A 15094-nucleotide genomic window follows, 5' to 3' on the forward strand; every position below is an offset into this window, starting at 1 on the left:
GTGGCGGCAGCAGCGTGGGTGCGGAGGGCTCTGCCTGGCGCCTACCAACGCCTCTCACCTGCGGGCTTGGGTGAGTCACTTCGTTTTGCAAAATCAAAATCAACCCCAGCACAAATGGAGATGCCAAAACACCAAATGCCACAGTGATGTCTGCAGGGGTGGGTTTTACAGAACGTGAGCACAGAGGTGGTGAGGTGGTAGGAATTGTGTCCATGGGTGTGGAAAATGGGTCAGGGAGAAAGCAGGGGCTGGAGACGCTCTCGGCAAGGAGGCTGCAAGTGTCTCTTCTCCATTACATCCCAAACCCATTTGGGCTTCAGCATCCCCCACCCCACCATCATTTGCTCATCTTTACAACTCCTCCTGATTCTTTTCTTCCTTGCACTTCAGTCATGCACCATCACTAAGTCGTCATCTTGGTGCAAGTTAATGTGTTTTTCACTACCACGCAGTGCTTCACCTCCCCTCCCAGGGGATGGATCTCCAAGCTAACATTGAACCTGGGATCTTCTTGGCTATGTGAGGAGGTTTACTTGTGTTAGGAGCAAAATGGCCACCTCATGCCCAACCCCGCTAAAGTGCAGAGATGTTGAATAACTCAGGGTTGAACCTCTTGCAGGATCCCGCCCAAGGCTCTGTGGACACGGTGTCCCTACATGAGCACACAAGAGCAGCTGAACATCTTAGCCGTGGGATTTTTTGAGGAACTGTTCAAATTACCACATCAGAGTTCTCACAAGTCTATAAAAACTGAGCAGATGGGAAAAACATATCAGAAAGTATATCAAATCAGGAGGAAGATAGGAAGTCCCTTCAGTTCTTTATTGTCCATAATCTGACAAGGCTTTAAGTTAGCCACAAGAAATTTGTCATGAAAACTACAGACAGATACGGGCAAGATGGAAATTTGAGTGATATGAACACTTTCAGTATTTCAGACAAGATTGGGTTTGCTTCAGCTGCTACCACAACCTTTCAGATAAGTGGTAAGGTTTCTTTTTATTAAATGGATTGATATGGATTTTATCTGGTCTATGAAGAAAGCAGAGCATAAAAATGAAATATTGTATTTATACTGCATATTAAATGCTTTTTACAGTGACTTTTCTAATAAATTAACTGACCATTTAAAAAAAGAAGTATATGAAAGCGTCCTTTCTAGCCAAAAGCTGATGCTGAGCATCAGAAAAAATTAGTTCTTTTCCTGTTTTAGAAAATGCCTAATTTCACTGAGTAAAACTTTCATGTCTTCATAGTTAAGATACTGAAATCACCAGATCCAATAAAAAATGTAAACAGTGATTTTTCTAATAAATTAACTGACCATTTAAAAAAAGAAGTATATGAAAGCGTCCTTTCTAGCCAAAAGCTGATGCTGAGCATCAGAAAAAATTAGTTCTTTTCCTGTTTTAGAAAATGCCTAATTTCACTGAGTAAAACTTTCATGTCTTCATAGTTAAGATACTGAAATCACCAGATCCAATAAAAAATGTAAGATTATGATTTTTTAGCTGAATACAAATACTTCATTGCTGACTAAACCATTCTATTGTAAAACTAATTAAATCACTGTACTCTTTTAAAACTAAGACTTTAAACTCCTGATTACATTACTTTGAAAAAAACTCAATTAAGGGTAACTTACTGAATGTCTGAAGTAGTTATTAGTGCTTCTGAAATACTTTTTTCTCCCTAAAGGCCAAAATTTGACAAAGCAGTTTATTTCTTTCTTCTTGCTGGTGACAATTTGTTTTAAATGTTACGACTTGTTTTCATTTGTTCTGCAGTTCAGTTTATTATTGATTTTTCATTTGTTTCGATGTGTACATGCATCACTGTTGGAATTGCATGTATGCGGCACTCTGGATGGAGAGGGCAAGTGCTTTGAGCAACCCTCTTTTTGAGTGGCAGCCCGGGACAACTAAAAGCGATGGAAACGGAGTTGATGGTTGATGCAGAAAGGGGAGAACTACCACATTCATACTGTTATAGGATGGATTAAGTCTTGATGGAAGTGAGCTGGTTAAATTGGCTAAGGAAAAGACTGTCAAGTGTGAATTGCAGTGCAAAGCCCGGGTGAGAGGAAGAGAGCCTGCCTTGCTTGCAGGACCTGGCAGTCTCGCAGAGGGACCTTGCTGCTCCCCATCACTGGAAAGCACTGCTAATTTATTGTGGCCAAGCCTGAAATGGCTGGAAGTGAGCAGAGTTTGTAACGGGAGACATGTGAGAGGATGTCTACCCTACTTCTGTTGGTTTTTAGAGCCTCGAAGCCAAAGCAAGCCATCCACGTGCTGTGCTCGGGTGGCCTTCGGCATCTACCTGCTGCTGCTGACGGCGGGCCAGGGGCTGCTGGCATACAAAGGTAACGCTGCAACCTTACTGTGGGCTTGACATCAAAAGACAGCTTTGCTGGGTGCTCTCGGGGGGCGTGGGCGAGCGGGGATGAGCACACAGATCAGAAACTTCTGAGGGAGCACAGGCAGTCCTCCACACACTGCAAGTCAAAGCAGCCGATGCAGGAAACCGTTCCCCCACCCCCTATATGTGCTTTGCATTTGCAAAAACACTCCTGGCTGCACTCCTGGCTGCAGCAAGAACCAGCACATGAAAACCACCTCCCCAGGTCAAACGGTGGTAGTGTTTAACCCCAGGTATCCTCAACGGGTGCCAAGGAGCTGCTCTGCTGAACAGGCATTTCCCAGACAGATCGGGCAGGGAATATTCACTGCATGGGCCTTTTGTTTCCTCAGTGTTTAAGATGCAGAGAGAGATATTGAAATTTCAAGAAAAAAATACCTCCTATACAGAAGAAATTCTGGAAAGTTCCTTTGCCGGCAAACTGCTTTTGGAGACAAACTCTACAGAGAAGCACATGGGACATGAAGAAAACTGGAGGAGAATCTTAGAAGAGGAAATCACCGTAATTAAAAGCAGCAATGCAAACCTGATGATGATGATGAACAACATCACCCTGGTTGCAGGTATGGCCCCGTTTCTCCATGCCAGCTGTACAGTGGGGAGAAATGATTCCTCCACACCACTGGCAAAGCTGGGTCAAAAACCTAGTTCAGATGAACAAATAACTAGGGCAAGATTTGGTCTTCCTCTCTGTTAGTTAGCAATGCCCCAGTGCCCAGGGTTGGACGCTGGCTTTGGGTGCCCTGGCTGGGGAGCTGGACACACCTGGAGAAGCTGGAGCACAGCCCTGCGCAGCCCCCCCAGATCCCACTGCAGCTGCACACGCGGCTCTGGGCTGCTTTCCCCTACCGTAACTTGTAGACTTGGGCTCTGGGTGCCCTCCGAAAGGGTGGTGTCTTCAGCCCAGACCTCAAGCCTATCAACCCCGTACTGGTATGTCCCTCACTGAGTGCTGACTACTGAAAAATATCCATTAAATATTTATTTCAGGGCCTCCTGGACGCAAAGGAGATCCTGGTCCACCAGGTATGTTGGTAGATGAGCTGTAAACAACCTTTCCTCTTTTCCTCTTTCTCTTTTTTTCCCCTAAAAGACCTGAAGTGAGGATTTGGGATTTCAGTCTCTAGACCCAGATCCTACCTAATGTGCAGACACCCAGTGCCCTGGCCATGAGGAGACCTGCTGCACCTTTTGACTGATTCCCTGGGAGCCTCGCCTTGCCCGAGTGCTCCTGCAGAGGTCAGTGACCGCCACGGAGGAGCATTTTGGCTCTGCCCCTTCACTCCTACCCCACCAGAAAAGCTCAGGGGTGATGGAGGAACTGTACCTGGTTGTTATCTGCATTAACCATCCCAAATCCCCATGTGAGACAAGAGAGGACCAGTGAGGGGGTTTATGTGCATCCCACGACCAGCGGATAGCTGAGCTTTCTGCCCCAGACATAGCAGGTCCTGCTGCCTAACTCACTCCAGGACAATTCAAGGAGACCTTCCCAGTCCCTGCTCTACAGGGCCCCAGCTGAATGGTGCATGTAACAAACAGTGACAGATTTGGGACCTTGCCCACCCTGTTCCTGGGGAAACAACTGCACAGACTCAGGAATGAGCTGGGTGCAAGTGCTCCCCTCCACAGCCACGCACAAGATGCTGTCCTGGGTACATGGGGGTTTTGGGTAGAACTACACCATCTGCAGGAGATAAATGTCTCCAGACTGTGAGGATGCAGCAAGTCCTGATCTAATGTTGGCTCCGCTTTGAGCAGAGGTTGGACTAGGCAATGTCCAGGGAAACCAGAGTTTCTATGATCCTATGATGATGATCTAAGATGCAACCCTTGTTAGGTCAGGTCTGTATCTCATCCCTAGTTCTTGGCTACACTGATGAGCTTTTCTGAAGAAAAAAAAATTAATACATTTTTAAAAAATCATGTTTTCATATCTTCCTGGCTGCACTTACAACACTGAAACAGCACCTCCCGCCAAGCACCGTTATTATACATCAGAGCCCAATAGTTCAGCGCATTTTCAGGAAAGATCTCCCCAAAGGTCCCCACAAGCTGGGCTTGGCTGGAGGACAGCTGGCCCCTGCCCAGCCATGCACTCAGCCAAGCTCCACAGGCTTTGCTCAAGCGGTTGTGCTGGTCCCTGCCAGCTGAAGATTGGCCTCAGTGGTGACCGAAAGCACACGCACAAAGGATGATTAAAAAATTCATGTCTTCTTCTTAGCCATTACTGCGAATAGATGATGTGTGTCAGCTGATACATGTATTTTACATCTCAGGGCTACGGGGACCACCAGGGACAAAGGGAGACCAAGGAATCCAAGGTAAGGCTTTTCTGACACCTGAATTATTTCTGTAGATGAACATAAAGTGGCTTTATGGATGATTTTATGGGCAATCTTGTCCTCAGTCAAGGTGTAAGTCAGTAGGAATGTCATTGGAGTTGAAGGAAATAAGCCTATGTAAAACTAATGTGAATAAAAGCAAAACTTAGCTGGAAAAATTCTTATTTTAAAAGTAAATGTGTACTGGTCATGGTGGTCCAATTCCCCACTGTCCCCAGCACCACTCTCAAGTACACAGAGAGCAGAGTTTGGCTCATGCCCGCAGCTGAGCCGCGTGGCCTGCTGCTGACAGTCACTAGACACGACACCCGATGAAGCATCAGAAAAGTGGTGTTGTCCTTGCAGGCTTACATGGACTGCAGGGTGCGAAGGGGAGCAAAGGAGATCCTGGTCCTGCTGGCCCAAGTGGTGAACCAGGAGTGAGAGGAGAAAAAGGAGAGATGGGGCTTGCAGGTAAGACTTCTTCACTATCTCAACATTTTTAAGATTCTCCCATGTATTCCTGTTTAAACTCATTCTACTGAAAACACCAGAAGAAGTCTTCATAGGTCAGATATTTCATAAAAATCCAGGCAGTCCTGAGCGTGGATTGCCAGTCAATGAGGGAGCTGGATGAACAGGACACTCGACCTGATCTGAAGGGATTTTGTTTCATGTCATGCTTCAGCAAAGCTCCCAAAGGAGGGCTGGGGGAAGGGGACGTGCAAAATGTTGACTCTGCACCATGGAAGTCTCTTTATAGAGCAACCTTTGTCTAATGAAAGCCACAGGTATTTAATTATCAGCCTATTCCAGATTAAAGCAGTGATGTTTGCAGTAGGATTTTCATGGTATAAAATAATACAATATAGTCTATATGCACAAGCATGTGGATGTTAGTCCTCACTTTAGTAAAACCTATTTCTGAGAACCTTATGTCCTATATAAGCCTGACTTTTATACACCTTAAGTAGAAGAGTTATGCACCGTGTTTCTCCCATGTAACATGCATTAGTGGGCATCTCCTGGATAGCTGTTATTCAGTGGTCTCACATGGGCTGCACCCAGAGAGGAAAGGCTGAAAGCAGGATAGCAAAAGAAAGCAGATGTGTGTGGTGCAGACCAGGGAGGACAGTTGGACAGGTTGATTAGAGCTTCCTCATATCTTCCATCACATCCCACATGCTCGAGTGCACTCATTAGCACAAGTTGCTCCAGAAGAGAAAAGTGAAAGTAGGAGGAATACGAAAGAAGAGGACTTTGGGATAATTATGGAGCAGAAAGATGGAGAGGTCACTCTTTAAATGAGGCACTTTCAAGTAATTCAGCTCTTTCAGAGCATACTGATCACTTGTTCAGAGAAGAGAAGGTTAAGAGGAGATGTGGCGGTACCCTGGAAGCACAGGAGTAGAATACGCTGTCCTCCATCTCCACTGTGGCTAGGAGAAGGGAAGGGTTCAGACTGCAACAAGGGATACCTAGCTAGAGAAGAAAACATTCTAGTGGTAGGGATAGTTTGGGGAATAGACTGGGGAGGTCATGGCACCACTGCAAGTCTTTAACAGGTCAGACAAACATCTGGCCAGACAGTCTGGCAGAGCTCTGGCTCAGACAGACTCTTGAGGTGCCATCCAGCCCTGACTTCCTACAGCTTTACAGGAATGCTGCTAATGGTAAATGTGGGTGTGAGGCCAAGCTCTGCTACTGGTGAAGCTAGACGGAGGTGCTCCACTGGCTGCAGAAACAACAAATCTTTTTTTTTTTTTTTAATTTACACACATATGCTGTGTTGTTTGGTAGGTCTCCAAGGACAGAAAGGCGAAATGGGCAAGAAGGGAGACCCTGGGCCCCGTGGCCCCATGGGTCCTCAGGGACACCAGGGAGTCCCAGGACTGCCAGGTTTCAATGGTAAGTGCAGAGGACACAGCGCAACCCACTGTCAGCACGTGTGCCGTGGTGGAGGGCTGCCCTAGCTGAAGCGTTTGGCTAAGCCTCGTTAGCACTGATGCTAGGATGTTGTTGCAGGTAGCACGGGGGAGCCTGGACGTCCTGGGCAGAAAGGAGAGGCAGGTAAGCAGTACAAAAGGTGCAGTTTTTTCTAGAGATGTGAGACGAATCTCTTTTAGATGGTGCTTCATGACAAGGAAAACTGCAGTCAGGCTAGATCCCAGCATGGGTAAGAGCAGATGATGACTAGATGAAAAAACCATGCCAACGTTGTGTAAATCCATCCCACAGCCTTGGCTGTTTCATCCAGACCGAACTCACTGTGCAGGAAAATGAGAGGGAAAGAAGGGTCCTGTACTGTGGAGGGCCATGTTCTCCTTCCTGACATATGTGCACACACAAGGGCAGAAATTGGCTACTCTTTTAGAAAAGCACTTGTGCCTCTCAAGGCTGACAGTCTGCAAGAACCTGGGTCCATACAGCCTTTCACTCCAGGCCGTCACTCACTGAACCACTAAGATTAGCGCTGCCAGGGGAGGATTGCAATTTGGAGAGACCCAGCGCTTGTTTTGCCTTCATAGGGTCAACTCAATCTGTACAGTGCAGGGGCTGGTGATCGAGCTATCTTTCTTTTTTCTCCTTCATATGTTGTGTTGCATGTCACATATGCTGCTTTCGCTCAACCTTAAGGTGTAACTGGACAACGTGGACCTGCGGGAATTCCTGGCCCTGAAGGCAGACCTGGTCAGAAAGGGGAGAAGGGGGACCACGGGCTCAGTGGTAGTCCAGGTACTACTCAAACCTGTAACTCGCTGACCTCCTACTCTGGCCTCGCTTTGTGTGATGGCGTCGTCCTTACTGATTTGTTTTTAATTTTAGGAATACCAGGCATTGCGGGACTCAGAGGTGAAAAGGGAGACAGAGGAGTAACAGGTAAAGGACAATAAACCAGGTTTGGGGTCAACAACATGCATCATGCAGACACTGGAAAGGGATCTGCAACAGCAAGGAGGCGATTTGTTGAGTCCTGTTCTTGGAGCCCCAAAGCATCCCAGGATGCCATGGTGGGCCTGGGCCTCTGCCAGACTGCCGGGGGGGCAGCTACTCACTGGAGGGGTTGTTTCAACCATCTGTAACGTGCATGAGGAGGTGATGCTGCCTGCATTTTTGTATAAATAGAAAACGCACAAACAAAGCAGCAGTTTAAGATGAACCAAACAACCACCTCCCTACCCTGGAGCTAAAGACAAATTTTACTGGCTGTAAATCTCATGGGGAAAGGTACTCACTAGCAAGCATCTGTCCTGGCCTCCTCTGTAGCATTGCAGGAAGAGGTATCTTCGGAGGCCAACTTGGAGCACATAACCTAGGCCTTTTCTTTGACCTTCCATCTGAAAAAGGCCACCTCTCTGTCCCAGGCACCCAAACGGTAGGGTGACATTCTGCAGTACAAGCCTATTCCGGTGCATTTCTCTTGAATCAACCTTTTTAACCCTGAATTTATACAGTACATGCAACCTCTCATCTCCATCAGCAGGTGACAAAGGTCCAAGTGCTGCACCCTTCTGCATTCATTGATACCTGGATGATAGGGGTGGGAGTCACCTGGTCCAACATTATGTGCTTGCATATGTCTGATGCGCCTAAATTTATGTGTCTAGGCACTCTGTGTGCGTCAGTGAAGACCCACCTCGAGGGAGGGTCTCTATCCCATCAGTGGGTTTTAGGATAAGAAATAAATGACCAGAAGTTGATCTACTTTAGGAGAAGACGACTCTCCACTGTCTGTATTTTCTGTATTAAAGAGGTCTGCACTGAGCATAATGGGAAATAAGACACCTACTTCAGAAATAGATGCCTATAGTGTAGACGGCTAAACTGGACCAGTTGAAATCCATCATAAATAGTAGCTTGCATAAACTTTTATAAATGTATAAATCTCTGTCTTATATATTTTGTTTGTTTGTTTTGATGATCTTAGGTCTTCCAGGGCAAAAGGGAACAAAGGGAGACCAGGGCCTGCCAGGTAAACCTTTGTTTGACAGCATGACTTATTCTGATGATGATTAAGCAAAGCACTTTAAATGCCACATTCCACTTCCCTGCATCAATGTGAAATGCTCATCACGCTTTTTCCTTGGGAAGGGACAAAGGCAATGACCTTCTTGCTTTCCACCCAGGTACCCCAGGCCTAGCTGGTGAAAAAGGAAGCAAGGGTGATTATGGCAGTCATGGTCCAAAAGGTGAACCGGGAGTAAAAGGAGCCAAGGGAGACCGTGGGTCCTCTGGTAAGGCTGTTTGCCACAGGGTCTGTGGAGCTGATGGTGCATTTGGGTTTGGGACTGTACATCACAGACTGGCAGAAGCTGCTCTGGGGCATGTTTACAGAGCTCATTTGGAGGAACTCAACAGACAGAATCAGTCTTCCCAGAAGATGAATGTGCAGAGTGTCACATTTACACCTTGGGAGGTGTGCTAAAAGATATGCAAGTAAACAGATGCATTAGATTTTCCCAAATCCCCGATCTCACAAAAAGCTGGAACAATCCATGTTCCTCTTTGCTTTGTACAGAGACATCTCGCAGCACACCGTGCCACTGGGATAAATCCCACATAAACATGGCAGTCAGGAACACAGAATCAGAAACACCAGGGGTATTTAACTACACCTCTCTAATTGTAGGACACAAAAATAGACGGTTCAAAAGGGCCAACACTACAGTTATGCCTCATCCTTACCCCCCTCCCTTCCAATCATAGAATACTTCCAAAGGCCCTAAGACCTGTAGTAAAAAAAAAACAAACCAGTAGCTACAACAGGCCATGGGAAGCAACCGGTGCTCCAGATGCTTTTTCTTTTAATTGTTCACACAGAGCAGTATGAGAGTCCTCAGAAATAAAATAAACTAGAGCCTATATGGGGCTCCTCCATACACTCCTTTTCTGGAGCTTTGCCTCTGGAGGAGGGGAAAAGTGTAACTGGGGTGACCCCAGGCTAGGGACTGCCCTCTGGGTGGGTCTCATCTCTTGGTCCCCAGAAGGAGACAGCAATGTGTGCTTTGTAGAGGTAGCTTTTGGGGGAAGAGCTCACTGGGTTTTTTCAAACACCCCTGCTCTCAAGACCAGGATGCTACACAGAAATGTGGAGGACTGTTGGGAGTGGCTTTCTGCTGTCCTGTGGCAGTACCTGGGGAGCAAACCCCATGATGTAGATCTTCCTGCAAGTACTTTTGGAGATACCATGCCTGCTTCTGGAGAGCCCAAATGCTATCAAAGATGTCATTTTACCGGTAGTAGTGGGAATAAGATACATTTCCCACAACTGAGTGGATGGGATTTTGCAAGTGGCCCTTTTCTTGGGTCACATGTTAGGAAGACTTTGCTGTATGTTATCCTACTTTTCTTGCCACATTTCTTTTACATGCCCTTAGCCACTTCAGAGGGTCCATTCCACAAGGGGATGAAGCCCTCATATCTCTGACTCACCCAGTTATTCAGAAAAAGTTAATAACCAGATTTTCTTCCTAACAGCTGTCAAATATTTGCTTTTTAAATTTGGAACAGGTTCCCCAGGAACGAAAGGGAGCAAAGGTGAAAAGGGACAAGGTACTGGACTTTTATTTCTTCTCTTACTTGGCTTCTGGGAACAAAGCTATCTGAGATCAGGACCAATGTGCCCCCTGTGCACACTAGTTAATCCGCAGCACGGCTACCAGAACTGAGGGGTCCATGCGCTGAGCTGCAGCCAGGTGTCTCCAGACCCAGGAGAGGACCCTGAATTGTTTAGATTTGAGCTACCAGTAACTTCTGGTCCCACTCTGGCTACAGGCATGGAGATGGGAACATTTGTCCAGTTTGGGTGGTCACTCCTTCCATCTTTCAATGTGCTTTTTTCCTCATGCCCGTATGAGTTATTTTCTTCTCCTCTGAACTGTCAGGCAACTTCCATCATTTTATACGAATCGCGGAAGGGGGCAGGAGGGGCCGTGTGGAAGTCTTTTACGATGGGTCCTGGGGAACAATATGTGACGATGGCTGGAGCACCCAAGATGCCACTGTGGTCTGTCGAATGTTGGGATACAACCGTGCGGTCTCTGCCTTCACAGCAACAGCAGGTGAGTCCACAACAGCCTTCCACCTCCCCAGGCCTGGCACGGGAGATTATGCACGCCCAGAAAGCACCACAGCAAGGTGCTCTACACGAGCAGCAAGAGAGTAAAGAGGATCTCCCCAAAAGGGCAGCTTGTTCCCCTTGGGATGAGGGAGCTGCACGTCAAGTGCTGCTTGAACTGTGCCCAAAGGCTTGATTTCCAACAAGCCAGCCGTGCAACCCAATGCACGCCTGCTATCCACAGAGGTCTCTTTAGAAAAAATTGCATATTCCTCTTTCTTTTGTTCAACGGTTTTTTGTTTGTTTGTTTGTTTGTTTGTTTGTTTGTTTGTTTGTTTGTTTGTTTGTTTGTTTGTTTGTTTGTTTGTTTGTTTGTTTGTTTGTTTGTTTGTTTGTTTGTTTGTTTGTTTGTTTGTTTGTTTGTTTGTTTGTTTGTTTGTTTGTTTGTTTGTTTGTTTGTTTGTTTGTTTGTTTGTTTGTTTGTTTGTTTGTTTGTTTGTTTGTTTGTTTGTTTGTTTGTTTGTTTGTTTGTTTGTTTGTTTGTTTGTTTAATTCATCTTCCAAAGGCACTGGACGAATTTGGCTTGATGACGTGAATTGCAGAGGGAATGAAAGTTCAATTTTCGACTGTCCAAAGCCCGCCTGGGGTGTGAACAACTGCTCCCACAACGAGGACGCTGGGGTGGAGTGCATTTGATGGGACACAGAGGCTGCCCTGGGAGCTGCTGCCCCCCTCTGCTCTCTATGGGGCTCTTGTTCATAACGCAAACCCAATTTTGTCAGGCTGTGCTTATAGTCTCTTTACCAGGTCATAAAAATACTGACAGAGAAAGTTGAATTTTCCATAAATCGATAGTGGTTGCAAGACCCACAGGTAACCTGAAACATCTCAGCTGTCATGAAACAACTGGAGCTCAGGCACATGAACCAGTTTACAGCTTTTCCAGCTATCTGACTTCAGCTCATCTGCAGTAGCTCACACGTGTGTGACCTCTAAGTCCACAGTGGAGGAGAGATGGTCCACTTCAGCTTAGTGCAGTAAGAGAGAACAGGATAAGCGTGCAGAAATGGGCAGTTACTGCAGCTGAGCTGGCTCGTCCATCTTCATCACAGTACAGTTGGGAATCTGAGCCTAAAACCCCCAGTGAAGTGCATACACCCAAGACAGGAGGTGCTCGGAAATCATCAGATGATCTCTCTGGCATTCAAATGTAAATGTTCCCCAGAAACGATGCTGATCACAGGTTAAAGTGCAAAAATAAGTGCCTGGGATCTAGGTGCCGCACTATCCTGGTTTAGCACAGGCCTTGTTTTTGACCTTGGCCAAGTCCCCTGCCTTCTCTCTCAGTGTTTCCTAACCTGTCCTCAGGAGCAACACCCCTTACCTGGTGTATAAAGCTAAGCTTTTCATACCTTTAGAAATTAGATGCTCCAGTAAAGCAAAGGGACGACGAATAAAAGCAATAATGGGGAAGTACCAGCTAATTAAACTTCCAGAGTGAAAATACGGACCCTAAACCAAAGGTTTCTACCTTAACTGAAAATCTTATATGTGTCTGAGATAATAACTGAAAGGCTTCTCTTCCTTAAGACTTAAGTCTTCCCCTTTTCCACCAGCACTGGGCATTAAGCAGGTGACAAGCAGCCTGTGTACATGTAGCTGGGCACATCGCAACAACCTGCTTGTGGACATTTTATTTAAAATGTCAGAAATACATGTAAGTGACCCCACATCTCTGCCTTAATGTGAGTCATAATTGCATTTGTCTACACAGCTTTGAAACTTGGTTTTAGTGCTTAGAAATCCAGATATAAGTGGAAAAACTGAGCAATGTTGGTAAGAGCAGCAAGTGATGGGGCATCCAGGGTCATTGTGAGTGAGAAGACCCAGCAGTGTGCAGGCTCTGATAGTGCAGTCTGCAACAAAGCTCATCACTGTTTTGAACCAGAGGACATGCTTCTTATGGGGTCTCAGGCCTCAGACAAGAAGTCTGGAAAATCCCAAGAGTTTTCCAGTATCCACTCTGATGCCTTTGACAGCAGGAAAATGAAGAGAGACGCTTACCATTCCTGGTTCTGGTTTAGAGGAGGCAAGGAGCACCTGCCACAAACCATGGGTGAAACCTGGTGAATGACAACTATTTCAGAGCTGATGGAAAAGGACAGTGTCTCATCTGCATGAGAAGAGACGAAAGCTTTCTGTTCTCATAGGGAGCCCCACCAGCACTAAAAGCATGCTGAGTATCAGCACTTGGGCTAACACAGCTTTCTGCAGGGCTCCCACAGACAGTGCTGAGCCTGCACAGGTTTCCTTCATTTTTCTTTGTGTTGCAGTATGTAAATAAAGCATTCCCACTGTTAAGAAATAAAAGATTTACAAGTCATATTCATGTCTTGATACAGCAACAAGTGCCGTTTACACTCTCATTTTCTCACTTTCCTTGCTAACGGAGTATGTTCCTCACCATTTTTCAGGCTAAATGCTGAGACATTTGATTTTTCATCAGGCAAAACTGCCACCAAAGGAAAAGTCACCATGTCCTCAGTGGTGACCCTTTGGCTGGACTTAAATCCCCATAAATCTCATTTTTGGAGAATGGGCATCCAGAAATCAGCAGTTGTGCCAGGATTAAGGTCGGGACACCAGGGGCTGGTTCTGCATGCCCAGGGCAAAGAACACCATGGCCCAGCCCATCTGCTCCTAAGCACAGCAGGAACAGGTTGAATCCAAGCTACTGTCCAACAGTGTGGCCAGAAACCAGAGCATGACATTCTTAACCTGTTCCCCTGCCACTTCTTCACCATGCAGTGCAGATGTAAAATCTGCAAAATCTGGAGTCAGAGGGATTTCCTAGCAGCCTGGGAGAGCCCATGCCGACACTGAAGAGTTCAGTGCCAAGTACACAAAATGGCATTTATCTTGCAGGGACTAAAGGAAGGAGGATGTGGGTGATGAAGGGAGTGCCTGTGTTCAAACTTGGCGGCATCACAGCCATGCCGCAGCACAACCCTGGGGAAGGGCTCGAGGTGGCTCAGGCAGGCATGCAGCCGGGCCGATGGCTGCAGGGGCTGGGAATGCCACCACTAAAGGGGAACAAGCCAAAACATGCAGCTGCCTGTCAGCATTGGCACAGCCCCCTCCATTCAGCGGGGACGCAGGAATCAGTACAGAAGTGCCCACACCAGTACAGTTCATTCTGGTCTGGGAAGGGAAGCAGGGGGCTCAGGACCAGGACCTGTATTAATATTACTGTGCTGGCAAAACCAGAGCTTGGCAGGAAAACAACCGTTGCCTTCATAAAACCACTCTGCGTGCCCAGTCCAGAGAGGGAAGCCCACCAGCTGGGAGGAGAGCTGCGGGCACAAAGTTTACACAAGAGTTAGAAACACAACCGTTTCTGCTTGCTGATGCAGAGCATGTCTGAGCTGCAAGAGAAGAACCGAGCCCAGTGCAGCGTGTCCCACGTGCAAGAAATGTCATCCATTGGAGGGGACCACTGTGGCAAAGTCATGGTGCCCGTGATTTCACCCTTCCTGACTGTGTCTGTCCCGACAGATCCTCTTGGAGAAGCGCTGCCCAGCTGTGAATAAACAGCAGAGGATGCTAGGTGGTGGCAGCACATTTTATGTCTGATCCTTTTCTGTCCAAACCAGGGTGAAACCAGAAAGAAGTCACTAATGTGGTCATTAAAGCAGGAAGAATTTCTTCCCAGTTCCCATAAGAGGTAGATGAGCTGAAGGAGTCGTGGAGGCCGTGAAACTCTCAGGCTGCAGGCTCACTTCCCACGAGAGCCAGGAGTCCAGGTGCCAGAAGTAAAAATTTGAAGTCCAGCTTTAGCAGATTCAGAAGTTCACACTAAATTCCACACTTGTAATTCAAATCACAGATATCTGCGGCAGGTCCTCACCTGATATAAATTGCCATACTCACTTCTATGTTGTGTTTTGGTAGAAGAAAAGCCCTTATTTAATTTCAAAAAGAAAATAAAAAACTGATTTCTTTCAGAACCACTGGATAAAACTAGCACGGGGACAGCCAGGCCTGAATTATCTTCATGTCAGTTCTTGTGTCAAATAAAGGTTTCCCAGCAAGGGCAATGCCTGGACATACAGCTAACGGGGGTGCCACCGGCGTGGTGGGACCTGCGGGATGAGCCCCGGGTACCCTCCCCAATAACCCAACAGTGCTGAACTACCGGGGCCTCCCCACAGCGATCTCCACGGACGGCGTGTGTTTATTAAAAATGCTCCTTCCCGACACTAAGGGGAGCTCAAGGGCCGCCACCCGCTCCGC

The 15094-nt window shown here is 46.9% G+C and overlaps 1 protein-coding gene across 1 annotated transcript; it reads left to right on the forward strand.

The window, feature by feature from the left end:
• The first annotated feature begins 871 nt into the window (after positions 1–871).
• MARCO (macrophage receptor with collagenous structure) lies at positions 872–11497 on the forward strand. Its single transcript, XM_019475047.1, has 15 exons — positions 872–986; positions 2261–2362; positions 2751–2981; positions 3409–3444; positions 4698–4742; positions 5109–5216; positions 6543–6650; positions 6768–6812; positions 7380–7478; positions 7569–7622; positions 8671–8715; positions 8870–8977; positions 10254–10295; positions 10628–10804; positions 11367–11497. The coding sequence occupies exons 1-15, from the start codon at positions 872–874 to the stop codon at positions 11495–11497; spliced, it is 1446 nt and encodes a 481-aa protein (XP_019330592.1).
• Positions 11498–15094: the final 3597 nt, after the last annotated feature.

This window comes from Aptenodytes forsteri, unplaced genomic scaffold, assembly GCF_000699145.1.
Source record: "Aptenodytes forsteri isolate BGI_AS27 unplaced genomic scaffold, ASM69914v1 Scaffold29, whole genome shotgun sequence".
Taxonomy (NCBI): domain Eukaryota; kingdom Metazoa; phylum Chordata; class Aves; order Sphenisciformes; family Spheniscidae; genus Aptenodytes; species Aptenodytes forsteri.